Source organism: Notamacropus eugenii, chromosome 4, assembly GCF_028372415.1.
Source record: "Notamacropus eugenii isolate mMacEug1 chromosome 4, mMacEug1.pri_v2, whole genome shotgun sequence".
Classification (NCBI taxonomy): Eukaryota; Metazoa; Chordata; class Mammalia; order Diprotodontia; family Macropodidae; genus Notamacropus; species Notamacropus eugenii.
The window spans coordinates 463,612,391-463,637,410 of record NC_092875.1 but is presented as its reverse complement, the minus strand read 5'-3'; the positions used below and the strand labels follow the sequence as shown (position 1 = coordinate 463,637,410).

The window sequence follows — 25,020 nt, the reverse complement described above, 5'->3', positions numbered from 1 at the left end:
GGCAAGTAGCCACTGAGGCTACTGTCAAGGGGTGACAAAGCCCTTCTGGGTAATAGAGGTAAAATTTGCAAGATTCAATAACTGTTTTTTGAATATAAGGGAAGGAGTGAGAGGAGTTAAAGAATGAAATAAAAATCAAGGATGATCCCAAGTTGGATGACTGGTCTTTCAGTCATGAGATCTGGAGGCTGGGAAAGACTGAATTATTTTGGAGAAGCTGAGCTTGAGATAGCCGACAAGTTTAGTCCAGTCTTTTTTTTCAGTCATGTCTGATTATTTTTTTTTTAATCTTTTTTTAAGTCCAATTCTTCATGACCCTATTTGGGGTTTTCTTGGCAAAGATACTTGCGTCATTTCCTTTTCCAGCTCATCTTACAGGTGAGGAACTCAGGCTGGCTTTGCACTCATGCAGATGCGTCTTCCTGATTTCAAGCCCAATGCGCTCTTTACTGCCCTACTTAGCTGTCCAACTTAGGGTTTTCAATAAAGATGATCAAATGGCTGCTGTAGCTATGTGTGGGTTTGCACATCAAGACAACCCTAGAACAGCAATCCCACAGCCACAACTGCAGTTAATTGCATGAAAGTGATAACTCTAAGCATAGAACTGGATGAGATCACCAGGAAATATGATACAGGAGAAAAGAAAAGGGTCCAGGAGAGAGTCCTGAAATACATATCTGTTTGTGAGAGGAAAGATGAATGATCCAGCCAAGAGAGACAAAAGTAACAGTCTGGCAAGTAGGATAAATTAGAAGGAAACAATGTAACAAGTAAAGGAAGAAAAATTCACAAGGAGTAGGACCGCATGTTGCAAGGATGAAGCCTGGGGAAAGGCCTTTAGATTTGGGACTTTGGGACCCCGAAGAGAGCAGTTTTAGTTGACTTGGAAGTAGTTTTTCAAGGGGCTAATACTGGAGAGGTGAGAAAAGAAAGGCTTCTTTTTTTTAAAAGCAGTTTGGCTGTAAAAAGACAGTGGCTTCGGGGACTGTGGGGTGCAGTGAAGATTTTTAAGGGTGGGGGGTAGTGTGTGTCGAGGCTAGGGGCTGAAGAACGACGACAAGGAATTCATGGTGGGAGAAAAGAAGATGGAATCCAGGACAGGTAAAGGGCCTGCCCTAGCGAAGGGCGGTTGGGTTACTCCGTGAGTGAACTCAATTCCAAGAAAAAGAGAAGTTAAAGACTAATTAGAGAACCTGGACAGATAACACTGGGATGGAATCGGGGGGCCGCTTTACCTCTCTCCCCCTCCCCTCCTTCTCCCTCTCCTTTCCGCCATACTCGGGAGTCGCTACTTCCGCCGGAAGTCGCGTGTTTCTCTGTATCCGGTCCGCGTTCCTCATTCTCTCCCGGCAGCCTTAGGGACGAGAGGAAACTGTCACAACCGGAAGTCTGGCAGGGCGGGGCCAGGCGGAGCGGAGCCTTGGAGCCTGCGCGTTGGGTCGCTGGTTCCGCTCGCCATGGCTGCGTTAGGCGGCGGCGTCAGGGAGCACGAGGAGCCGGTGTTGTTCCGCAGAGGTACCGGGCAGGTAAGGGAGCCCCAGGGGGCCTCGGCGTCTCGGGCTGTGCCCCGGCCATCGTCTTCCCCCTTGGGGACCGACGTGCTCCATCTCCCCGCATCTGGCCTTGAGGCCGCGGTCGTCAAAGGAGGCGGCCGGGCCTCGGGCCTCGGGCCTCGGGCCCCAGGCCCCAGCCTCGCGGCGGAGCGGCTGGGCCTCTCCCGGGCCACTCTCCCGGAGAGCGCACGCACATGCGAACGACCTGGCGGAGAGAGGCCGTGCCGGGAGACACCGGGGACGGTGCCTCCCGCTGCGCGATCAGAGTGATCTTCAGGTCCGACGGTGTCACCGCCGGGACCAGCCATGAATCCCCCCGCCTGTTTCCCTATACCCCCCACCCCCCATAAGTGACTCTCAGTGACCGCCTGGCTTTCTTCACGAATTAGCCGAAATCCCACCTTCTGCAGGAGGCCTTCCCCTGCTGCACCTCCCGGTCACCCGGCATTGCCGGTGCGCACCTAGTTGCCTGCTTGTTCTTTCCGCCCATTAGAAGATGCGCTCCATGGGATCCCGTTTTTCTCTTTGTATCCTCCAGCACTTAGGTACGGAAAGGTTCCTCATCTTACAGTATCTGGCACATGGCGGTTTAATGAATGCATGTGGATTGTAAAGGTGGGAGGGGAGCAGCCTTAGAGACAGTTATTTGGCCCCAGCGCATTATCTTGGACAAGGTTCTTAACCTCAGTGTCCTCTTCTTTCAAATGAGAGGAGAGTTGGAATTCTGTCTGGCTGGAAATCTTGATACCTGCTGCTCTTAGAGACAGTAAATTGGTAATTCTATGTGATTGTTTTGTGCTGGAGGCAAATTCCAGAAAAATGTGCTGGTTACTTCTGTGGTAGCATCCCAGTTTTATAACTGGAAGGAAGCTTAGTGACCTCCCCTCATTCTTACACTTGAGGAAAGAGACATGATTTCCGCAAGGTCATTCAGGTAGCAAGTAGCAGAGCTAGGTTTTGAACCCAGGTCCTCTGACTCCATATCTTCCCCTCGACTCCATCCTTTTTTGCCTCTGCTGACATTTACTTTATTAATCATTTCTTTTCTCTGTGGCATACTCAACCTCTCCTGCTTGTTCCCTGTCACCCACAAAAAATGTTCAGGTTTCACCTGTCCAAAAGAAATGCTTTCCCTTATCTTACTGGTTCTTTAAACTATTCTCCTATCTCTACCCTGATGCTGCCTATGGAAATTTCCTCCTCATTCATTTCTTCTTCAACCCCTTGGACTTGAGTTTCTGCCACCATTGCTCTCAGGAAACTTCTTTCTCCAAGGGTTACAGTTACTTTCTTACCATCAAATCCTATGACCTTATCGTTCTTACCTTCTTTACATCTTACATTTGATACTGTAGATGACATTATTCTTGGTTTTCTCTCCTTTGGTAGCCTTGCAGTCTTGGTCCTGCCACCCTTTTAAAGCTTTCTTCCTGCTTTGTCTCCCTCGCAGGTTCTTTACCTCCTTCCCACTCTTTCATTTAAATTCAGCAACATTCGTTACAGATGTGCTAGGTGCCTGGCCTCTCTATACTGGTTCTGAGAATTCAAAGACAAAAACCAAACACCTCCCTTGAGGAGTTTACATTCTCCTGGGAGGAAATAACATGTACACAAATAAGTAAATAGTAAATACAAAGCAATGAAACTAAACAGAACACGTACTCCCCATGTGGCCAGGACAGAGTCCAGTTGGACCACCATCCCCATGTACCTGGGCCTGTTCTTCTCTCCTATGCGTCCTAAGATCCCATTAACCATTTGTCTGCCAAATCACACAAATGACTAAAATTGAGCTTTCAGGTTTTCCAGCAGCATCTTCAGATCCTTTTTACATGTACTGCTTTCCAGCCGTACCTACCCTGTCTCACGTCTGTGAAGTGGTGTGTTAGTTTTTGTTTTGTTTTTTTTAACCCAAATGTGTTTGTCCTTTTTACATTTTCTCTTGATTTGGCCTTTCAGAATATTTCTGAATCCATATTCTGTTATCTAGTGTGTTAGCTATCCCTCTTGCCTTTGAGTCATCTGAAAATTAACCTGTGCCATCTGTCCTTTTACGTAAATTATTGAAAAATATGTTACTGTAGATCCATCACAAATTTCAGGGGCATGCCTCTGGAGACCTTCCAGGTTGATATTAAACCATTAACAGCTACCCTGAGCCATTCAGCAAGTTCCAAATCTATCTAATTGTATTAATGCCTACAGTATTAGTATGAAAGCTTTATAGAATGCTTTACTCTGCCTCCTGGCTTCCCTGTCTTTCTTCAAATTCCAGCTTACATCCCAGCTTCTACACTTGGCCTGTGCAAACCTGCTGCCGCCTAGGTCCCAAAACACACCAAAGGATGTCAGGTGGCCTGCAGAAAAATGTAGAGGAAAGCATCCTTTGTATGTAGAAGAAATCCTTTGGTATGCTGCTAGTGAACCACAGGCCATAAGAGGGCCACAGGTTGTGCAGGCCTGTTCTACAAAAAGCCTTCCCAAACTTTTAATTCTGGTACCTTCCCTCTGTTGCTTATTTTCTCATTATCTTGTATTGCACTTTTTTTGTAGACAATTTGTTTGCCTGTTGTTTTCCCTTATTTTAGATTGTGTAGTCAGCTCCAGGGCCTGCCTTTTGCCTTTCTTTGTATTCTCCAAACAGTGCCCAGCATAGAGTAGGCACTTAATAAATAAGCATTTATTTGACTAAGCAGTAAATAACAGTTTTTTGACTAATTTTGCTAAAATCTATATTTCTTCACATGAGTGTTGGACAGTTAGATGGAAAGTGGCTAGAATGCTAGCCTTGAAAGACCAAAATCAGATTCTTCCTGCCTCAGAAACATACTAGCCATGTGACATTGGGCAAAGTCAAATAACCCTCTCTAAGTATCAGTCTTTTTCTCTGTAAAATGGGACTGATAATGATAGCACCTAACCGACGGGGTCATTTTGAGGATGAAATGAGATAATATATGTAAAGGGCTTACCAGACTTTGAAGCAGGATAAATGTGAGCTGCAGCTGCCACACATGAACATTCATTGTTTATTTTTATTGAGCACATCATTTTATCCAAGCTCAACTCTTAGAATCATTCGCCTCAGTAACGAACATTTATTAAAGCAAGATGTGGGCAATATGATGTACTAGGTGCTGGGGAAAAGAGGAAAAACACAAAATTGAGGTGATTTCTCTGCCTTCCTGAAGCTCCTTTTGTATTCTTTTCCTTCCAGTTACTCTTGGAGTTCTGTTGATTGCTCCTGATTGAGATTCCTCTGATTTTTCTTTCTCTTTCTACTCTGACTAATCTACTTCAAGTCCTTGTCATCCTTTGGCTAGATCTAGTATCTTCTGTGCGTTAGCAGTGAATGTAGACACCTTAAAAAGTTTGGCAGGGAAAGGAATACTGAATTATAGCATGAAATAATATGATCAAGAGAAAGTTTTTTAAGGATAAGGGAGCCCTAAGTATGTGTGTAATAATCAGCAAGCATTTATTAGGAGCTTACTGTGTGCCAGGGAATACGAAGAAAAGCAAAAAAATCCAGAACAGTCCCTGCCTTTAAGGAATTTACAAGAAGGTATCAGTAGATTGGGAAAGATGGAAGATGAAAAATGGGAATAATTGATAGGGCCCGGTCCTTAAAGAAAAGGAACAGGATAGGATCAAATTAATCTTAGCAAGGAGTACTACCTCATCTTTCTGACTAGGACCCTGGTAGAAAGAATAGGAAAAGGTGTGGAGAGATTGGCGGTTGTGGAGGAGTAGTAGAAAAATTAAGCGCCTAACCGTCATCTGGCTTGTGAGGATGCTCCACCTTAGTAGGAGGCAGGTTCATTTGCTAGGGTGGAGATTGGAGGAGAAAATTTGAAACTGTCTAGTCCCTGTTTGGAGTGAGGGCCTGTGAAAATTTTTAATACTTTTTGTTTTTATATCATCTCCATATCCCACTGTATTCTTTCCCCCTCTCCCAGAGAACCTTTTCTTATAATAAAGAATTTTAAAAGAGAAAGAAAAACAAAGTTCAGCCAAACTAACATTAGAAAAAAAATCTGATTCTACATGTGTTATTCCGTACTTGTGGGTACCCTGCTTCTGTAATGAAATGGGAATGGTGGTGTCTAATCACATCTCTTCTTTGGGGCCTTTGACTTTTTTTAGTGGACCCTTTATAATTTTTTGTTTTGTTTTCACTTTCTCCAGTAGCTTGGTATTAGGACTAGAAAAAGCAGATGATAGAGTAGCCCATGCTTAGAGATTAGCCATGGTAAGACCAGAAGGAGACCAAGAGTGATGGACTTAAAGTTAAACTATGCTATCTTATCGAATGGGTTAACTCTGAGCTTAAGACTGAAGGTCAGAATGGGACTCATTGGACAGAGAGACTAGGGAAGGATAAAAGAACCACCTGTTTTGTGGAAACAAAGAGTTTTAGGAAGTGAGAAAGATGGAAGGACAAGAATTTGTGATGACCCCGAACTAAGCCATTTCCAAACCATACCAGCATGTTTGTATATTGCCTCTCCTACCCAGCCACCACCACCCCCTTTCCATCTCTGCCTCCCCATTATATGTTTCCCTATTACTATAAATACTTAATAAATGCTATTTCCATTATTTGGGAGCCTATTAACTGAAGAAAAACTAGGATTTGAACCTTTCATCTCATAAAAGAGGGGGAAGACTTCAGGATATTTGTCATAGGGCTATGCCTTGGAAAATTCAATCAGTTTTAGACTAAATTTCAACTTTACTCAGTAATTTTGGATTGTGTTGACTTTTGATATTCCTTATTTTCTTTTTCAATTGTGGTTTTGAAGATAATAACATAATTCATGCTCTCGTAATTTGTACTGTCTTTTCCCTTCAGAGTGATGATTCTGACATATGGGATGATACAGCATTGATAAAAGCATATGACAAAGCTGTGGCATCATTTAAGGTATTAAATGTCTTTTTTTTCCTTATTTACAGTTGAATTTGTATTTGTGGATTTAAATGGAAATCTTTATTTAAAGTTTTGTTGCACATGCTCCACCCCCATCCCTCTTCCTTATAACAAAAGAAAAAGCATGTATGCAACTGTTAAGCATCTGTTCTCACCTCTCTCTGGAAGTGAGTTTCATCATCTCTTTTCTAAGACAACAATTGATCATTACAATTCTTTTGGGTTCAACTTCCTCTTTGTGTTTTCTTAGACATTATTATAGTCAGTGGTCCTTTTTTCATTTTATTATTTCATACGTCTTCCCATTTTTCTCTGTCGTCTTCAGATGTTTTTTATAGCACAATACTATTTTACTACACTCATAAATCCTACTCCTACTTTGTTTAACCATTCCCCAATTGATTAGGTTATTTCCTGTTTTTCCTGCCACCGCTGTGAATATTTTGGGGTATATAGGAGGACCTCTCTGTCTTTGCTCTCTGCATATATGCTCATTAGGACCTTTGGTTCAAAAGGTATGAACAGTTTGATGGGCTTTACCGAATAATTCCAAATTGTTTTCCATAACGTTTGGTCCAACTTTGGTCCATCAGCATTGTATCTATAGCCTTTCCAATAGAATATTTTTTTTTAATCACCTTTGTCAGTCTGGTGTGTGTGAGGTGAAACCTCATTGTTTTAAATCGTGTTTCTCCTGTTAGCGATTTAACTTAGGACTCAACCAATCCTGAGTGCCCAATTGCCATGGGAACTAGCAAGTGAATCACACAGCATCCAGAATTTTCAGGGTAATCTATGTTAGTTTACTTTGTCTTCCTCCTTATAAGCCTTAAGATCTTATCTTCTTAGAATCTCACTCATTCCATTCTTTAGTAGTGCTACAGAAATTTAGCATTTTCAGCCTCCTCAGGGTCAGTGAAGCAGTTCAGACTTCAGCTCTGCTCTGTTCATGAAGAAATCTTTTGTCCGGTGTAGCTTTCATATACCGCTGTACAACGACGATGGTGTTGGCGGTGATAGTGATAGTTGATTTCTATATAGTGCCTAAGATTTGCCAGACCCTGTGGGAAGCGTTTTACAAATGTTAATGTCATTTGACCATCACAAAAACCACAGAAGGCAGGTGCTATTATTATCCCCACATTTGGATTTTGGGTTTTGTTTTTTTACAGATGAAGAAACTGGGAGAGATGGAGGTTAAGGGACTTGCCCAGGTTCATTCAGCTAGTAAGTGTCTGAGGCTGGATGTGAACTCAGGTCTTCATTACTCTAGACCTGGAGCTCTTCCCATTATACCACCTAGGTGCCCTTTTCTCAGCTTTTGTTTATTTTTTACACGTAGTATTTTATTTTGTTTCGAATTACATGTAAAGATAGTTTTCAACACTCTTTTTTTGTAAGATTTTTAATTGCAAATTTTTCTCCCTTCCTCCTCCCCAAGACAACATATAGGCTATACATATGTAATCATGTTAAGCATTTTTCTACATTAGTGAAAGAAGAATCAGAACAAAAGGGAAAATCATAAGAAAGAAAAAAAACCCCCAAAAATGAAAATAGAATTCTTTGATCTGCATTCAGACTCCATTGGTTCCTACTCTGGGTGTGGATAGCATTTTACGTCATGAGTCTTTTGGAATTGGCTTGGATCATTGTATTTATGAGAAGAGCTAAGTCCGTCAAAGTTGGTCATCTCACAGTGATGCTGTTACTGTGTACAGTGTTCTCCTGGCTCTGATCTCTTCACTCAGTATCAGTTTGTGTAAGTCTAGGTTTTTCTGAAATCATCCTGCTCATCCTTTCTTATAGAACATTCATATGCCACAGTTTGTTCAGCCATTCCCCAGTGGTTGGGTATGCCCATAATTTCTGATTCTTTGCCACCACAAAAAAGATTCATTAAGACTCATTATTGTTCTTTTCCCTTTGGAAGCTGAAAAATTAATGTGGCTCCTAAATTTTTGGGCCACTGACTCAATTTAAAGCGCATTTGTTGAAGCCTGCATTACCCTGTTGGTAAACGTGATTAAATGGAATCAGTGACTTGAACCTGTAGAACTTGTATAAATGCCCTTCCTCCTTAAAGTCTTTATCTTGCTTCAGCTTAGCACCCACATCCTTGAAGCCTTTCCAGATTCCTCGTTTATAGAGTTATTCTCTCTACTCAGATTCTCTTTTCCTTTACATATCTGTTCTATAAGCCAGCTCAGCCCAACATGAACACATTGTGTGCTCGGCATACATGTTGTATGCCCCAATAGAAAATTAGCTTCCTTAGGGCAAAAATGTTTTTTTACCTTTATACACCCAGCCTTGAGCCTGTTTCCTTGCACTTCGTAGACCCTTTGTTCATGTTTGTTGGATGGAATTGTGGTCTCTAATAATTTCATAATTATTGCTTGTTGTGTTTTGTCACTGAGCCACAAGACCTGTAACTTTGGTTAGCAAGTTGAGGAAGCCACTTTGAGTTAATGAAACTTGAATTAGTGAATTTTTTCAAAGAAATATTCTTCCAAGTAGATGCAAGAACAGGAGCTAGGCTAGCAAAATTATTGCCCAGTAGAGAGCTTTTAGAAGATCTGTTTTATTTTTTGTGTTAATTTTCTTTTATTGGTACTTTTTTGACACATCAAGAAGAATACACAGGACCTGGAGAACTTATTTATATCATGTAACAGGCTGGAAATGAGAGATTTTATGTGTTAAAATGTTAAGATGTTTACCAGTTCTATTGATATATAGTAGCCCACTCAAGTGTTCTTATGGTGCAGTAGTAACATTACAATTCATGTGTCACAATTTTTCAGCCATTAACGGGCACTCACTTTATTTCTAATTTTTTCCAAGCACAAAAAAATGATGCTGTATGCGTTTTTCACATGGAGCCTATATTCACTTTTGAAATATTAACAGTTTTTAAATAGTCTAAAATATTTGTAAATGTTTAAAAACTCATTTCTGATACTCTCTGTTCCCTATCTGCCACTTTAACAACAGCAAAAGTGAGGAGAGAAGTGAGGTGTAAAGTATGTTCTTTATTCCACTTGTTACCCCAGGAAAAGAATTCATGACCTGCTGGTCAACCTACTGGTAATTAGCTGCTTCACACTTAGTTAAGCTGGTCTTCAGACAGCAAAACTAGGCTGTCCCACAGAAAGGACTTGAGTGGAAAATTAATGTGATTAGTACTATTGGTACTAACGATATGTGCACAGTTATTCCCGGTAGGGAGCTAAAGATAAAGGAGAAAAAGTATCCATAAAGAAGGGTGCCCTCCATGTGAGTCTCACAATAAGGGAACGATTTCACAGGCAGAACTGAGGTAGAGGGAGAGCAGACATAAAGGCATGAGCCAAGCTATGGAGGTACAGGGAATTCATTTTGTCCGGATGGGGGCAGGCATGTGTATGTAGGTACACATGCATTATGGAGTGGTAAGTGATAATATTGGAAAGGTAGGCTAGGTCATGAAGAATTTGGACTTTTTTGATGGGCAGTGGGAATTCACAAGAGTTTTAAATAAAGAAATGGAAAGGTGTAGGAAAGGAAAAATCAGAAAAATGTCAGAGAACCAGGACAGAGTAGTCAGCAATAATCCAGAAAAACAGGATGGTGAACAAAGTGAAATGGTTGTAGCATTGAATCAGATTTGTCAAACAGAAGCAGATCTAAGTAAAGGCTATTAGATATGGTAAAGCAAGTGATCAATTTAAAGCTGGAAAGGATCTTAAAGGGTCCTTTTGACCCTCTCACTTTTATACATCATGTAATAGAGGCATAGATAGAGAAAGTGAATTGTCGTACAGGGACTTGTGAAGGTTGTCTCACGGCTGTTCAGGTGATATTCTTGACACTGTGTCACACCATCTTGCCTTCAAAAGTTAACAAAGTTACCAGTTGATTTTGCACAGAATGAGTAAATTGTCTGTTTTGTGCTTTGGTCTTTGCCCTTTAGTGGGAAAGAATGTGTGCAAACCTGTTTGTAAGTGTGGGTGTATATTCACATGTGAGTATATACCCCCAAGAAGCTTTGTATATAAAGCTTTGCTAGCTTAAAACTGCATTAAGACTTGTGGAACACTGGATAGATATCTTTTTATGTAAAAAGGTATGTCTCTCCCTTGAACTTCATAGTGTGCCATTTTTCACTTATTTTTAAGACTCCTTGCTATCTTTGTAACCTCCCTCCTAGGTTCTTAGAAAACTAGAGCTAATCAGTGTCTTAGAGATCCCCAGGTCCAGCTCACTGAGACCCAGCGAAGGCAAATCACTTGCTCAGGGTGACGCAACTTGTTCAGTGTCACCATCAAGATTTCTTGGCATGTTTGAAGGAACAGTTTCATTACAGTGTTAGGGTAAAGAACCTGGTTATAATGGGTCTGTGAGTGAGTGGGATGATGGCGAAGTGGAAGCTTCCTTCTTTGTGATGTGGCTTAATGACCTGTTTGTAAGAACTAAGTGAGTTTTGATCTATATGTTTATGATAAATAACATGTATTTTACTTTGATAGAGTGCTTTAAAGAATGGTGAAATTTCTGAAACATCAGATAAACAAAAAAGTGCTGGACCAAAAAGAAAAAATATTAAGAACAGAAACAAGAAAAAAAGTAACCCAGCCCCATTGAAACAGGTATTTAAAAACATAAAGTTTAACTTTTTTAATGTTACAGTATTAAGTAAAGTGAAAATGTCAAATTGAGAAAGTAACACTCTAAATTGAGATCATGAAATGCCTTCGACTTATGCTTAAGTTTTCTCCTTGCTTTTTAGTGTGTATGTAAAGCTGTTACATGAGATTTATTTTTCTAATTAATTAATTGGTTTGTAGTTTTTAACATTTACTTCCACAAGATTTTGTTGTTCCAAATTTTCTTCCCATCTCTCCCCTCGCCCCACCCGATACAGTGTGCATTCTGATTGCCCCTTCCCCTGACTGCTCTACCTTCCATTACACCCTCTTTCTTCATCCCCTTCCACTCTTTTTTCTTAGGGCAGGGTAGAATGAGATTTATTTTTCAAAATCAGCCTCAGGAAGTAAACTTTTGAATTATATTCATTAGTCCTAATTATTTTGGGCTAATTGTTTTAATGATTTCCTGGTGATATTAGACACATACAGTAGATGTGGATATAAACACAAAAGTTTTAAAAGTATGTTGGTTTGTTGCAGTGGAAGGTTGGTGATGCTTGTTGTGCAGTATGGTCTGAAGATGGCAACATCTATCCAGCTACTATTGCGTCAGCTGATCTGAAGAGAGGGACATGTATTGTAGTTTACACTGGCTATGGAAATAAAGAGGAACACAATCTGTCAGATCTTCTTCTTCCAAACAGTGAAGGAGTTTGTGATGAAGAGCCTATTCATGAGGTAAGAATCTAAATGTATTTGTATATAATCACCTTAGAAATGGAGTATTGAATTGAGAATAAAACAGGTTCTATGTCTTTTGAAATTGTCTTTTGATAAATTCAGTTGATTGAGCTATAACAAAAGTTTTATGAATAATTAGAACAGTATAAAATAACATTTTTAAATGTCAAAGATGTAGCATTTGGTATTAATATAGATTGCATTCTTAAAATGAAGTCCTTTTAGAAGGGAGAAAAGGTAAAAGTATATATTGGAAAATTAAACCAGTTATTATGTATGTTCCTTGATATAAGCCATTCTGTACTTATGTCAGTACAGTATTTAAATCTATATTGTATTAAATCTATATTGTATAATTTTTAAAACTATAATTATCTTAAAATATGCTTTACATAGCAATACAATTGAATAAGTTGTCAGTTTGAGATAGGGTGTTGGTATTAAGGCCTTCTGGCCATTATGTAACTAACAATTTATCCATACCTAATAAAACTAACCTTTCTTTATTTCTTTCTAAGAATGAAAATGAAAGTCAAAGTCAGTATTCAACAGATGAAAGTGAAAAATCCTCCAGATCACCTGGAAGCAAACAGAATCGTATCAAATCGAAAGCTACTCATTGGAATTCTTATTTCCCTCCACCACCACTTCCTCTCCCAGTGCCAGGGCTGGGCAAGGTAAGTGTGGTTGAGTGGGAGTTACTTGACTGTTCATGACACAACAAAAGCTTAGATTTAGAAGTTCTGCCTAGAATTTTTCTTTGAAATGTGATTCTATGTTATTTGAATTGAGCCTCTTCTGCCTGCGAAGTGAGCCTGCTGTGAAATTAATGAGCTCAGAGAATAAAAAAGAGATTGAAGAAGGTTGTCTCCCAGGAGAACTAGGAAAGGTGACTTAATGAAGAACCTTAAGAATTATTGAGCCTAACTTCGTTTATCCTTCCCAGAAGGCTGTGTGTGTATTTGTCCTTCATTTCCAAAGAAAACCATGCCATCAGAGAAATGATGACATGACTTGCACTTGACTTTGTTTTGAGTGAGGGAGGGCTGTGCTGGTCACCAGCTTCACTTCTCCTCCAGAGCCATCTGAATCCAGTGACCAGATATTCCCCAGGATGAGGCAGTTGGGGTTAAGTGACTTGCCCAAGGGCACACAGCTAGTGAGTGTCAAGTGTCTGAGGTGAGATTCGAACTCAGGTCCTCCTGACTCCTGCACTGGTGCTTTTATCCACTGTACCACCTAGCTGCCCAGAAAGCTATAGACACATAGCACCACCATCGCACCGGGTTTTTGTGAAGATCAAATATGTAAAGTACTTTGTAAATTGTACTGTATGAAGGCTATCTGCTATTATTTTAAAACAATAGTTAAACAGTGTACATTAGCAGTTGTTTGACAGATGTCAACATGATCTAGTGTTTTGTTCTTTAAATGAGAAGAAGTTTAATATTTGTCATTTTAATGCTGTGGCCATCTAGTCAAAAAGAAGCAGCGAGATGGCCCAGTGGAGCACTGAGTGGGCAGTCAGGAAGACCTGGATTCCTGTTCAGCCTTAATAGCTGTGACACCTGTGCCAGTCACGGCCTTCTTTGATTTCCTCATCTGTAAAATGGGGATGGTAATAATAGCATCTACCCTCCAGAGTTGTGTTGAAGATAAAATGAGATAATATTTGTGAAGTGCTTTGCAAACCTCAGAGAACTGAAGACCATTTGTTATTGTTGTTTTAAATATAAATTTCAGCCCTTTTTGTTTTGGGACAGGTGGACCCTTTGTCATTTTGTAATTGCCAATCACTCTTCTTTTTTTAAATACTACATTATAGCCTGGACTGAAATTCAGTGGCCCACCACCCTTCCTCACAGGCTGGCCCCCACCATTTCCTTCAGGACCACCAGTAAGTACTGTTTTCAGATTAATGTGGACCACATTCAAGAGTCTTTTCCTAAAAATTGGAGTTTCATGGGTTATATTATTCAGTGAGTTTAGCAATACAATTGAATAAGTTGCGACCAGCTTAGCTTTGAAACCATGTCTCTGCTCTGCCCTCCTACCTACCTTATATCCTTCTTGCTTCCCTAGTAATGTAAAATAAGTTTGTATTTTAATGCCCTTTAGTCTGAAAGAATGAATTTGTAAATGGTAGAGTGTCAGAGATAGAGCAAATTGGGGGCAGAGAAAAATGTGTTTCTCGTGTGTTTGTGATCACGAGGCGTCTCTGTGCTCATAACATAATTTTTTTCCATAAGGAAAAAATATTCAAGATGCTGTTCTAGATAATTAATTCATCTATCCTCATTCACCCCTATATCATTTTTAGTTCAACAGAAAGATAATGGTGGTTTTAATTAGCCTTTTTTTTTTCTGGACTTAGAAATAACATTTTTCATTTTAAATTATTTTGTGAAAAGAAATACATATAGCAATAGGCAAGATACTATGTTCTTTTGTAAATGGATTACCATCTGTCACTTTTTTGCTTATTGTCTCTAATAATAATAAGTACTTTACCATTTGCAGCTGATTCCCCCACCACCTCCCATGTCTCCTGATTCTCCTGAAGATGCTGATGCTTTGGGAAGTATGTTAATAGCCTGGTACATGAGTGGCTATCATACTGGTTACTATCTGGTAAGTGATAAATTTGTTCTTTTACTTGAATTAGGCCTGACTTCTTCTTTCTGTAGCTGCGAAGAAATTTTAGTTATTCTCTTTATGATATCCTTTTTAAAAGTTCTGAGGTTTTTTGACAGACAAGTTACATGTTTTCGAATTTAAATACTTTCAGGTTATGTTATCTCGTAAATTTTTTTGTTTATTAAAAATAAAATCAGTGTTATAACTCATTTTAAAAATACACAGTTTTAAATTAGTCAATTTTCTTAATATTTAAAGTTTATAGTATGTTATTTTTTTAAGTAAAGTATAGCATATAAAGTCCTCAGTCTGCAGGAATGGAGGGGCTACTGTGGAACTATTGGAATGTTGTGTGATGTAATAAAGGAGCATTCCAATGTTGATAATGTAGAAGGAAAAAGGTTACTAGATGATAATGTCAGTGAAGAGAGGGCTGAAACAAAGCTGACTGCTGAGTAATTGTAATGACCAATTGCAACCCTAAAGAACAATGAAGATGGCACCCCTTCTCCATGGGAGATGTGGAATACTGTGAATGTTTTTCCTTTTTAGCAGAGAGGGCCTGTTGTGGGGTGTGAGAGAAAAACAGTTGTGATAGAAAAGCAAAAAACATCCACAAATCTTATTTATCCTTACACTCAAATGCGATGTATTCCTGTCCACTTGTCAAGGTTCCATCCTTCTGACATCTTGACTGTTCTCTTGACATTGTCACATGATCAGCTTGTCTTGTCATCAATCTTTGATGACCTCTTTTACCCATTCTTTTTCAGAATCCCTCTTTGATTATATGTTGCAGCGTGCGTAGGCCCATCGTGTGTCTTGCCATTGCCCTTTGAAGAACTACTTTTAATTCTTTGTGGATTGTGGTTGTTCCTTACTTTGTTGCCAGATAGCACAGGGATTGGCAAACGACGTATGATTTGAGGCCCAAATCTGGCCTACAGCCCACAAGCTAAGAATGGTTCCTTTTTTTTTTTTTTTTAGCTCATGGGCCATATAGTAAATTAAAAAACGTTTTTTGATTGGAAACTGTACAAAAATAGGTGGGCAGCCTTATTTGCCCCTAAGGTCATAAGTTTGGTGACACCTGAGCTGTAGTCTGGTGACTCCTGATACAGCCAATTCTGTTTGTGTCTGTGGGTTTTTATTTTGGGGGGATTTTTTTGCCTTGACAACTCATGAAACAAAGGAATAATGAAAGTGGCCCTCAGTTTTCTGTGGGCTCCTTGTGTGTCAGTGCCTGAGGAGGAAGAATGGCCAGGAAATGGGCACATGGCGCTAAGAATCATGCAGCTTTTAGACTGTAGGTAAACTTTAATTTTATTCTTGGTACTCTAAATATCGGATTTTTGTCCAACAATCAATAAATGGACTTACTGTAAGGAGCTGATTCATATCAATATTCCAGTTCTGCCTACATTGGTCTGTATCATTTTATACATCTTTCCATATTTCTCTGAAATATTCATTCACCATTTTGTAGAATTCATTAATTTGCCATTACAGTTTTGTGTGACAGTTTGTTTGGACTTTTCCCAATTAACATAATTCAACTTTTATTTCCATTTTTTCCACAATGACTATTTTGATATGTATGGTACCTTTCTGTCTTTAACTTCCTTGGGCTTTCTATCTAGCCATGGGATTATTGGGTCAGAGGGTTTTGTTATTTCAGTACTTTGCTTGCAGAGTTACAGATTAGCATGCACAATATTTGGACCACTTTGCAGCTCCACTAACAGTATATTGGTATGCTGTCTTCCCGAAGCACCTTCTATATTTCTTTTGCCAGCTTGGCTATTTTTCTGGGTGGCTTATAGAGTTTTTAAAAGCAAAATTGAGATAATACGTTATTAAAGCATTTTGAAAATTACAATGGGCCCAGCATAGTTTTGGGGATTGAGGAGGGTGTGGTTAATGATCTGTCCTTGCAAATCAGCAACAATCCAGCAACTTGGAGAGCCTTGGAGAGTGACCTCGGGCAGAGAAGTTGAGTGACTTTCTCATAGTCAAACCACAGAGTTGTCTGGGATGCCACAGGTCTTCCCACCTTGGGGCCAGCATTCCCTCACTTATTCTACACTGTCTTTCATTACAAAATGCCTGATTCAGCCAGATCAAATACGGTTACTGAGTTTTACTGACATTGGGGTATTTTGGTTTGGATCAAGGCACTCATTGAATCTTCTCAACAGTGTTTCATAATTAGAGTCCAAACTCAGCAGTTTTTTCTATGCTTCGGGCTCCATCAGGGCACCACAGGCTCTGCTTTGCTGCCTGATCTATCAGTAGGGTTGTCCAGAACATTAGCCATTGACCACCACATATTTGTAGCCTGTGCACTAGCACTTTCTGATGTTGGACTGCCAAATAAATGGATTTTTCTCCCATCCTTTTCTCCATATCTCCTTTCCTGTGGCACTAGGATAAATTGATTCATTTGACATTTATTAGGTGCCTCCTGTGTTCAAGTCATCTAGATGAAGGGTGCACAGAGCACAAGAATGAATAAGGCACAGATCTTTCTTTTAAGTGGCTGACAGTAGGAAATGACCATAAAACAAATTAATATCAGAATGCATAGGAGAGGTACAGATAAACATTTTGAGTTGATTATCAAATTAACAGTTTTATGAAGCTGAAGGATGTTCCCTTTTTAATATTTTTGTCCCCTTTCTGCAGGGCTTAAAACAACATCAAAAAGAAGGAAGGCACCAGCACTTCAATTAAGGAGTAAGTACAGTAGCTATCATCTCACGTTTCTTAAAATATTTTACCTATTTTTGTTCAGTTCTACTGAAATAAATTTTGAAAAATCAGATATTTTCCTATGCTTTTTCAAAGTGGGTGAGAACTGCAGTCATTAAGGATGTGACAAGGCCTCTCTCAGTCTCTTGTTTACTGGACGTGTATTCATTTAGATGCATATACAGGCAAAGCAGAAATGCACAAAGGAAATGTGTGACAAGGAAAGATAGAAGCTAAAGTAGTCAGTCTTGACCTGGAGATTACATCAAATCACTGGGTACAAATAACTTGCTTTCCTCCAGGCAGGAGACACTGAGCATAAAAATATTGAGAAGACTGTTGCTGGACTTAAGAGACATACTCACATCCTGAATCAAAACTGAATTGAAAGAACCTGATGAAACCACAATACTATTCTTTCTTTTTTTAAGGAATGTAAATAGTTTGACTTTCATGAGTTTCCTGAGGCTTCTCTTTCCTCTTTACCTTTTCATATTTTCTCTTGACTCTTGTATTTGAAAGTCAGATTGTCTACTCAGCTCTGGTCTTTTCAACTGGAATGCTTGGAAGTCCTCTATTTCATTGAAATTTCTTTTTTTTCCCTGAAGTATTATACTCAGTTTTGCTAGGTAGGTGATTCTTGGTTTTAATCCTAGCTCCTTTGATCTCTGGAATTTCATATTCCAAGCCCTCCAGTCCCTTAGTGTAGAAGCTGCTAAATCCTGTGTTATCTTGATTGTATTTCCACAATACTTGAATTGTTTCTCACTGGTTGCTTGTAATATTTTCTCCTTCATATGGGAATTGTGGGATTTGGCTACAATATTCCTAGGAGTTTTCCTTTGGGGATCTCTTTCAGGAGGTAATCAGTGGATTCTTTCCATTCCTATTTTACTCTCTGGTTTTAGAATATCAGGGCAGTTTTCCTTGATAATTTGTTGGAAGATGATGTCTAGGCTCTTTGTCTAATTATGGTTTTCAGGTAGACCAATAATTCTTAAATTATCTCTCCTGGATCTATTTTCCACATCAGTTGTTTTTCCAATGAGATGTTTCATATTGTCTAATTGTTCATCCTTTTGATTTTGTTTTACACTTTCTTGGTTTCTCATAATGTCATTAGCTTCCATTTGCTCCATTTGAATTTTTAGAGAACTATTTTCTTCAGTGAGCTTTTGAACCTCCTTTTCCATTTGGCCAGTTCTGCTCTTTAAAGCCTTCTTCTCCTCGTTGACTTTTTGGACCTCTTTTGCCAGTTGGATTAGTCTATTTTTGAAGGTGTTATTTTCTTCAGCATTTTTTGGGTCCCCTTTAGCAAGCTGTTGACTCACTTTTCATGGTTTTCTTGCATCGCTCTCATTGCTCTCATTTCTCTCCCCCATTTTTCCTCCGCCTCTCTAACTTGATTTTCAGATTTCTTCTTGAGCTCTTCCATGGCCTGAGACCATTGCATATTTTGGATGCAGAAGCCTTGACCTTGCTGTCTTCCTCTTGTGGTTTGCTTTGCTTTTCCTCATCCAAAATGATGGAAAAAAATGCATTTTCACCAAGGAAGTAACCTTGTAAAGTCTCATTTTTTCCCCCTTTTTGAGCATTTTCCCAGCGAGTTACTTGTCTTTTGAGTCCTTTGTCAAATGGAGGGTATACTACCCTAGGCTTCAGAGGTTTTGTGCAGCTGTTCTCTGAGATATCTCTAGGAACCTGTTAAGTTCTCAGTTCCTCCAAGGTGGCACAATCAGGGGAGAGGAATTTACTCCTCTCCTGGCCTGCACTCTGGTCTGTGGGCAACCAAAATCACTCTTTTCTGCCCTGGAATTGAGAGTAGGATTCCCTTTCCACAGCTACCACCAGTTCGACTAAGCCAGCACTCCTCACCCCAGAATTGCCACTCAGGACTGAGACCCAGATCAGCAGCTCCATTCCCGGTCTTGAGGCTGAGGGCTCCAAAAGTGAAAGCTGCTGCCACAGTGGCTGTAGCTTCCCTAGGGCTGGGGCTGGGGTTGGACCACGCTCCCGTCTCACCTAGGTGAAAGAGCTTTCTTACTGACCTTTGAAGCTGTCTTTGGCAGTTTTGGGTTGAGAAAATCTGGAAGCTGCACCAGCCGCCTGTGACTCAGCTTTCTGAAGTCTGTTCCAGTCCCATCTGTGCCAGGCTGGTCTGGGCTCCACTCCATGTTGGTGTGGTAGACCTTTCCTGTTGGCGTTCCAGGCTGTCTTGGACTGGATTTTCACTCTGTCATTTTGTGGCTTCTGCTGATCTAGAATTTGTTAGAGTCATTTTTTTACTGGTATTTTAAGGGGTTTGGGGGGGAGAGCTAGAGCATGTCAGTCCTTCTACTCCGCCATCTTAGCTCCGCCCCTGTTTGCTGTTCCACAATACTATTCTTAATGTGAAATTATATTTGAAATCGTAAAATTGTCCGTAACAGACATGTTAAGTTGCCTAACAAAATCCCCCCAGTAAAACCTATTACCATAAGGCAGCTATAGAAAGAAATATTCCAGTGTCAAAAGAGGGACAGGATTAATAGACATTCTCAGAATGCATGAAAAATGGGTTAAAAAAAAAAAAAACTAGGGAAATACTTGTGGAATTAGTAGGCATAACTTCACCAAGCAATAGACGAGACTGAGAGCCAGTGCACCTCCTGGGAGGTGGTAGATACAACTGAAAGTTGCTTATTTCTGCATGACCCTGGAAAAGATTTGCTCTCTCACAGGGGAATCAGAAAGTGTACCATCTTCATGAATTCAGCGAACACTGTTGCAGCAGAAAAACCTGAAAACCTCTGAGTGGTGCATGTGGATCCATTTATGATGGCCAGCTGAGACTACAGAAGTGCTACCAGGATTTTCCTTAAGGTTTCTAGACTTAGTGAACAAAGTCTGTTATTCAAGAAAACAGCCTCTGCAGCACATTTTTGCAGGCTAAGTTCAGCACTTGCCGAATACCCAGTGAGACAGGACATGACAGCTGAAATTTATGTTACAAGTTCACTGCCTTTTATGAACTAATGTGATAAATTCCCTTACAAATTTAACCTTTACATTATCCTGGAGAACTCAACCAATAAACTGTACTGGAAATCAATCATTATCACAACGGTTTTCTACATATAAACATTAATTCTTAAAAACTTAATGTTTTTGATAGATGTCACCATCCCAAATATTCACATTCCAAACAGAAAACTTGTAACAGAGACATGACCAGTTATTTGATTGACTCTCCCTTACATCCTAATACTTTTATTCAACTACTCGGGGAAAAAACTTAAAAGACGACCAAGACTGCTGAGAAAATTGAAAAGCACTCTGTCAGAAATTGGGATTAGACCAACTGCTTAGAAAGTTTTTACACAAGCAAAACTAATATAGCCAAGATTAAAAAGGGAAATTGGTTAACTTGGGAAATAGCTATTTGCATCTGGTTTCCCTGATTAAGATTTTATTTCCTTCATATATAAGGAATTGATTTATAAACCAGATTTATGAAGTTAAGAGCAATTCTCCACCTGATAAATGGGCAAATGATAATGAACAGGCAGTCAGGGGAAGAAATCCAAGCTGTCTATGGCATGTGAAAAATTATCTAAATCATCAATGATTAGAGGAAATTAAAGCAACTCTGAAGTTCCATCTGAATCCCATCAAAAATTTGGCAAAATTGACCAAAAAAGGGGAATAAAAGTTAGAGAAGCTGCAGAAAAAGGAGCAGTTTGAGGCACCATTGATGGACGTACATTATTCCAGCCTTTCTAGAAATTAGTTTGTTACTATATCCCGAAAGCCACTAAATTTTTATAGGTGCTTTTACCCAGAGATACCACTCCTAGGCCTAGATACCACTCCTGCCCCAACATGATCAAAAGAGAATTCTCTATTTATAGCAGTTCTTTGTGTGGTGGCAAAAACCTGGAGACCAAAGGAGTGCGTGCATTGTTGTTGTCCTTCGTCTTCCAAGAGGATCAAAATGACATCACCATTGTAAAGTGAAATTTCAGTGTGTCCTGATCAGACAAACACGAGCTTGGAATGCTCTACCACAGGTTGGGCACAGATAGTCTGTATGAATATTTGGGGTGGATATCCCAAATTTGCGCATCCTGTATTTACTTTGTGCTGTCTCAATTCTGCTCTGCTCAAAGAACACAGTAACTTTTCTTATGTGGACACGCCATGCTGAGCATTCCTGTGCCAGTGTCTCCCATGTTGCACAGTCAAATCCAGAGTTCTTGAGAGAGACCTTGAGAATGTCCTTGTATAGTTTCTTCTGGCCATCATGTGATCACCTGCCCCATGCAAGTTCTCCATAAAAGAGTCTTTGGCAAGCATACATTTGGCATTCAAGCAACGTGACAAGCCCATCGAAGTTGTACTCTCTGAAGCATAGTTTGAATACTTGGCAGTTCAGCTTGAGCAAGCACTTCAGTGTCTGGTACCTTATCCTGCCAGGTGATCCTCAGAATCTTCCTAAGGCAGTTCAAATGGAAGCGATTCAGTTTCCTGGCATGGCTGGTAGACTGTCCATGTTTCACAGGCGTGTAACAACGAGATCAGCGCAACATCTCAGTAGATCTTCAATTTGGTAGTCAGTCTAATATCTCTTCTCTCCCAAACCTTTCTTCGGAGCCTCCCAAACACTGAGCTAGCTCTAGCAATGTGTGCATCAACCTCATTGTCAATGTGTACATCCCTGGAAAGTACACTGCCAGGGTAAGTGAACTTATCCACAGCATTGAGAACTTCTCCATTTGTTGTAACCGATGGTTCCACATACGGATGGTGTGGTGGCAGCTAATGGAGCTCCTGAGTTTTCCTGGTGTTGATTATTAGGCCAGAATGAGCACAGGCAGCAGAGAATTGATCCATTCTTTGCTGCATCTCAGCTTCAGAGTCTGCATTGAGTGCACAATCATCTGCAAACAGAAAATCATGCACCACTTTGGTCTTGGCTTGTAGCCCTTTCAAATTGATGAACTTGCCAGCAGTACAGTAGTTGACCTTGATGCCATGTTCATCCTCATTGAAAGCGTTTGTCCACATGACTGAAAACATCATGCTGAAAAGCACAGGAGCAAGCACACAGCCCTGTTTCACTCCACTGGTGACTGGGAAGGCACGAGAGCATTGTCCATTATCCAGAACCTGGGCAAACATGCCATCATGAAACTGATGTACAGTGCTGATGAACTTCTCCAGGTAACCAAATTTTGACATAATTTTCCATAAGTCCTCATGACTAACTGTGTTAAAGGCTTTGGTCAGATCCACAGATGTGTAGAGACCTCTGTTCTGCTCCTGGCATTTCTCCTGGAGTTGTCAGGCAGCAAACACCATATCTACTGTTCCTCGGCCCTTTCTGAAGCCACACCGGCTCTCAGGTGTATGCCCATCTTCCAGGTGAAGGATCAGTCTAGTAAGGAGGACTCTAGCAAGAATTTTGCCATCAATGATTAAGATTAAACCAGTTTGAGGAGTGGGTGCTTATCAGTAGAGGAATGGCTTAATAAATTATAACACATGAATGTAATTGAATACTGTTGTCCTATTAAGAAAGGAAGAGTTTCAGAGAAACTTGGGAATACTTGCATCTGTTGAAGTAAGCAAAATGAAAAGAATTTATACTATTAACGACAACATTGTAAAAAAAAAAAATGACAGACACCTGATCATTGAAGGGAGCAAGTATGATTGCAGAGGACAGATGATATCCAGACACAGCTGTCTCCTGCATGAGAAGAGGTGAACTCAAGGCCCAGAATGAGGCACATTTGTGGACGTGGCAGTGCGCGATTGTGTTCCGCTTCACTCGGCATGTTTGTTACAAGTATTTCCACACACACCCCCACCCCCAACAGGGAAAAGCAGGCAAAGGAGAAAAACAAATGGCTATTAATTGAAACTAATGTGTAATTTTTAAAACTTGCTCAACTCCATAAGGGAGATATTTTATCTCCCTATGCAATTGTCATAAAACATTAAATATGAAAGAACTGAAGAGCAAAGGAGTAGCTTGTCCCAAGATTCTTTGTGTTTGAATTCCATCAAGAAACATGAGAGGAACAAGGTGACAGATGAAAATGGGCAATATTTGTTTTTGTTAAAATGTTAGTTCATGGAACAGCCTCTTTGATAACTGATGACTTTGATCGTTGCCGCTCTGTGACAGGACGGTTCTGCCGTCTTTATCTTTATTCTTTATTTTTCTTCATCTTCATCTTTAAAAAAACACAAAGCTTGCTACATTTGCCTGTTTCTTTGAGAGGCATTTCTCTGTCCATACATACAATTCTAGGAAATGTAGATGTTTAACACATCACTACAAAAAGCGTTATCAATTCTACGTGGGCTTAGCAGCTGAGAACCCAGCACGGAATATCTGTCAGCTTGTCCATGTCTTTTGTCCCACTGAAGTTTGGTAAGAAAATGGGCTTTTATGAACAATAACTGATTGCATGTTATCTTTTCTTCCTATTAAATTCAGGTACAGATCTCTCCCAAGGAGAGGGATATTTTATCCTGTTCTGGTTGCGATGAACAAAGTTGGTTTTTTCCCCCCTCTAAGAAGACTTGACTGAAGAGCGCAATCCATTGTATAATTGTTGAATATGTTCTAATGTACACAGGTTTTTAATTTCTTAATCAGCAAAGTATATTTAGAAAAAAGAATGTCTGAATAGTTGAATAAAATAGCGAGAATGTGAAAGTCCTAAATGTTGAAAACTTTGTCAGCTTTATTATTGATGTCAATAAAGTTACTTTTCAAATTTTGATTTTTTTAAAAAAACTTATCACTATATATGCTTCAATCTAAAATCCATACTTTGAGTAAAATTTGTATTTAGATTATGAAAGTTGAAGTCTAAATACAATATTTTCTGTCCCAACATTCTGTTGAAATAATTTAACTTACCTGAATACTTTTCTAAAATATTTTTATGTTTTTAAAATTCTGCTTATTTTACAATTTGACAGTGATTTGGCTCCATAAAGATTCATCCCAAAACCAATCTCTCTGTTTTTAGTACAAAATGGACTGAGTTGACCTTAGAAGAAAGGATTCTGTAAATATTCATTAAGGACTTGGTGTATGCAAGCAGCTGTCCTAGGTGCGAGAATACAAAGATGAAAGGACAGGGACACAGAAATCGAAGGTAGACTGCAAAGTGCTTTGAAATATTAAAGCAGCAACAGCAAAAACTTCTTGTGGACAATTATATTATGGATAATAATAAGACAAGACGTTAAGGAAGGGGTGTTACCTAAGCTCTGCTAATATGATTATCAGGGACCTGAAGTGAACTACAGTTTGCTCAAAAAAATTTAAGCATTTGGTTCTAGCTAAATAAAAGTAAAGTTACTTCTGGTACTTTTTTCCTGATAGATGTAATTATTTATACTTATTCCCACCTGATACTATGAATTTAATTCCATCACTGGGTCATCCAAGAAATTTTCAGCCAGCTCACTGATGAGAGTAAAATGAGAGTAAAAAAGAGAACACATTAAAGTCAAAAATACTAAATGAACTTGTATAGTATGAAGTCATTAAAGTAGTGGTGTTTAATAGTGGTATGAAAAATGTTTTAGGGATCAAGATCCTGTTAGTCAATGAAAGAAATAATTCATTTTTTTGTTGGGCAGGTACGTTTAATTGAGGCAATAATAAAAATAATTTGTGTCACATTAAATGCAAAAGCAGAAAAGATGGGCTATCTGGAGAGGAGGTATAGAGACAGAGCAGGTTAGGCTCAGTCCCTGCTTTCTG

General features: G+C 39.6%; 1 protein-coding gene across 1 annotated transcript; it reads left to right on the top strand.

Annotated features, from left to right (window-relative positions):
• Positions 1-1,308: 1,308 nt before the first annotated feature.
• On the top strand, positions 1,309-24,023 carry SMN1 (survival of motor neuron 1, telomeric). Its single transcript, XM_072606301.1, has 9 exons — positions 1,309-1,529; positions 6,412-6,483; positions 11,001-11,120; positions 11,661-11,858; positions 12,380-12,538; positions 13,687-13,758; positions 14,382-14,492; positions 17,184-17,234; positions 23,737-24,023. The coding sequence occupies exons 1-8, from the start codon at positions 1,461-1,463 to the stop codon at positions 17,229-17,231; spliced, it is 849 nt and encodes a 282-aa protein (XP_072462402.1). The 5' UTR covers positions 1,309-1,460; the 3' UTR covers positions 17,232-17,234; positions 23,737-24,023.
• The last annotated feature ends 997 nt before the right edge of the window (positions 24,024-25,020 follow it).

Bases quoted from the DNA above. Each gene is read 5' to 3' on its own strand.
- SMN1 (XM_072606301.1), top strand. From the start codon at position 1,461: ATGGCTGCGTTAGGCGGCGGCGTCAGGGAGCACGAGGAGCCGGTGTTG. The intron at 1,530-6,411 runs GTAAGGGAGCCC...TTTTCCCTTCAG, and splicing joins TCCGCAGAGGTACCGGGCAG to AGTGATGATTCTGACATATG. The intron at 12,539-13,686 runs GTAAGTGTGGTT...ACTACATTATAG, and splicing joins CAGTGCCAGGGCTGGGCAAG to CCTGGACTGAAATTCAGTGG.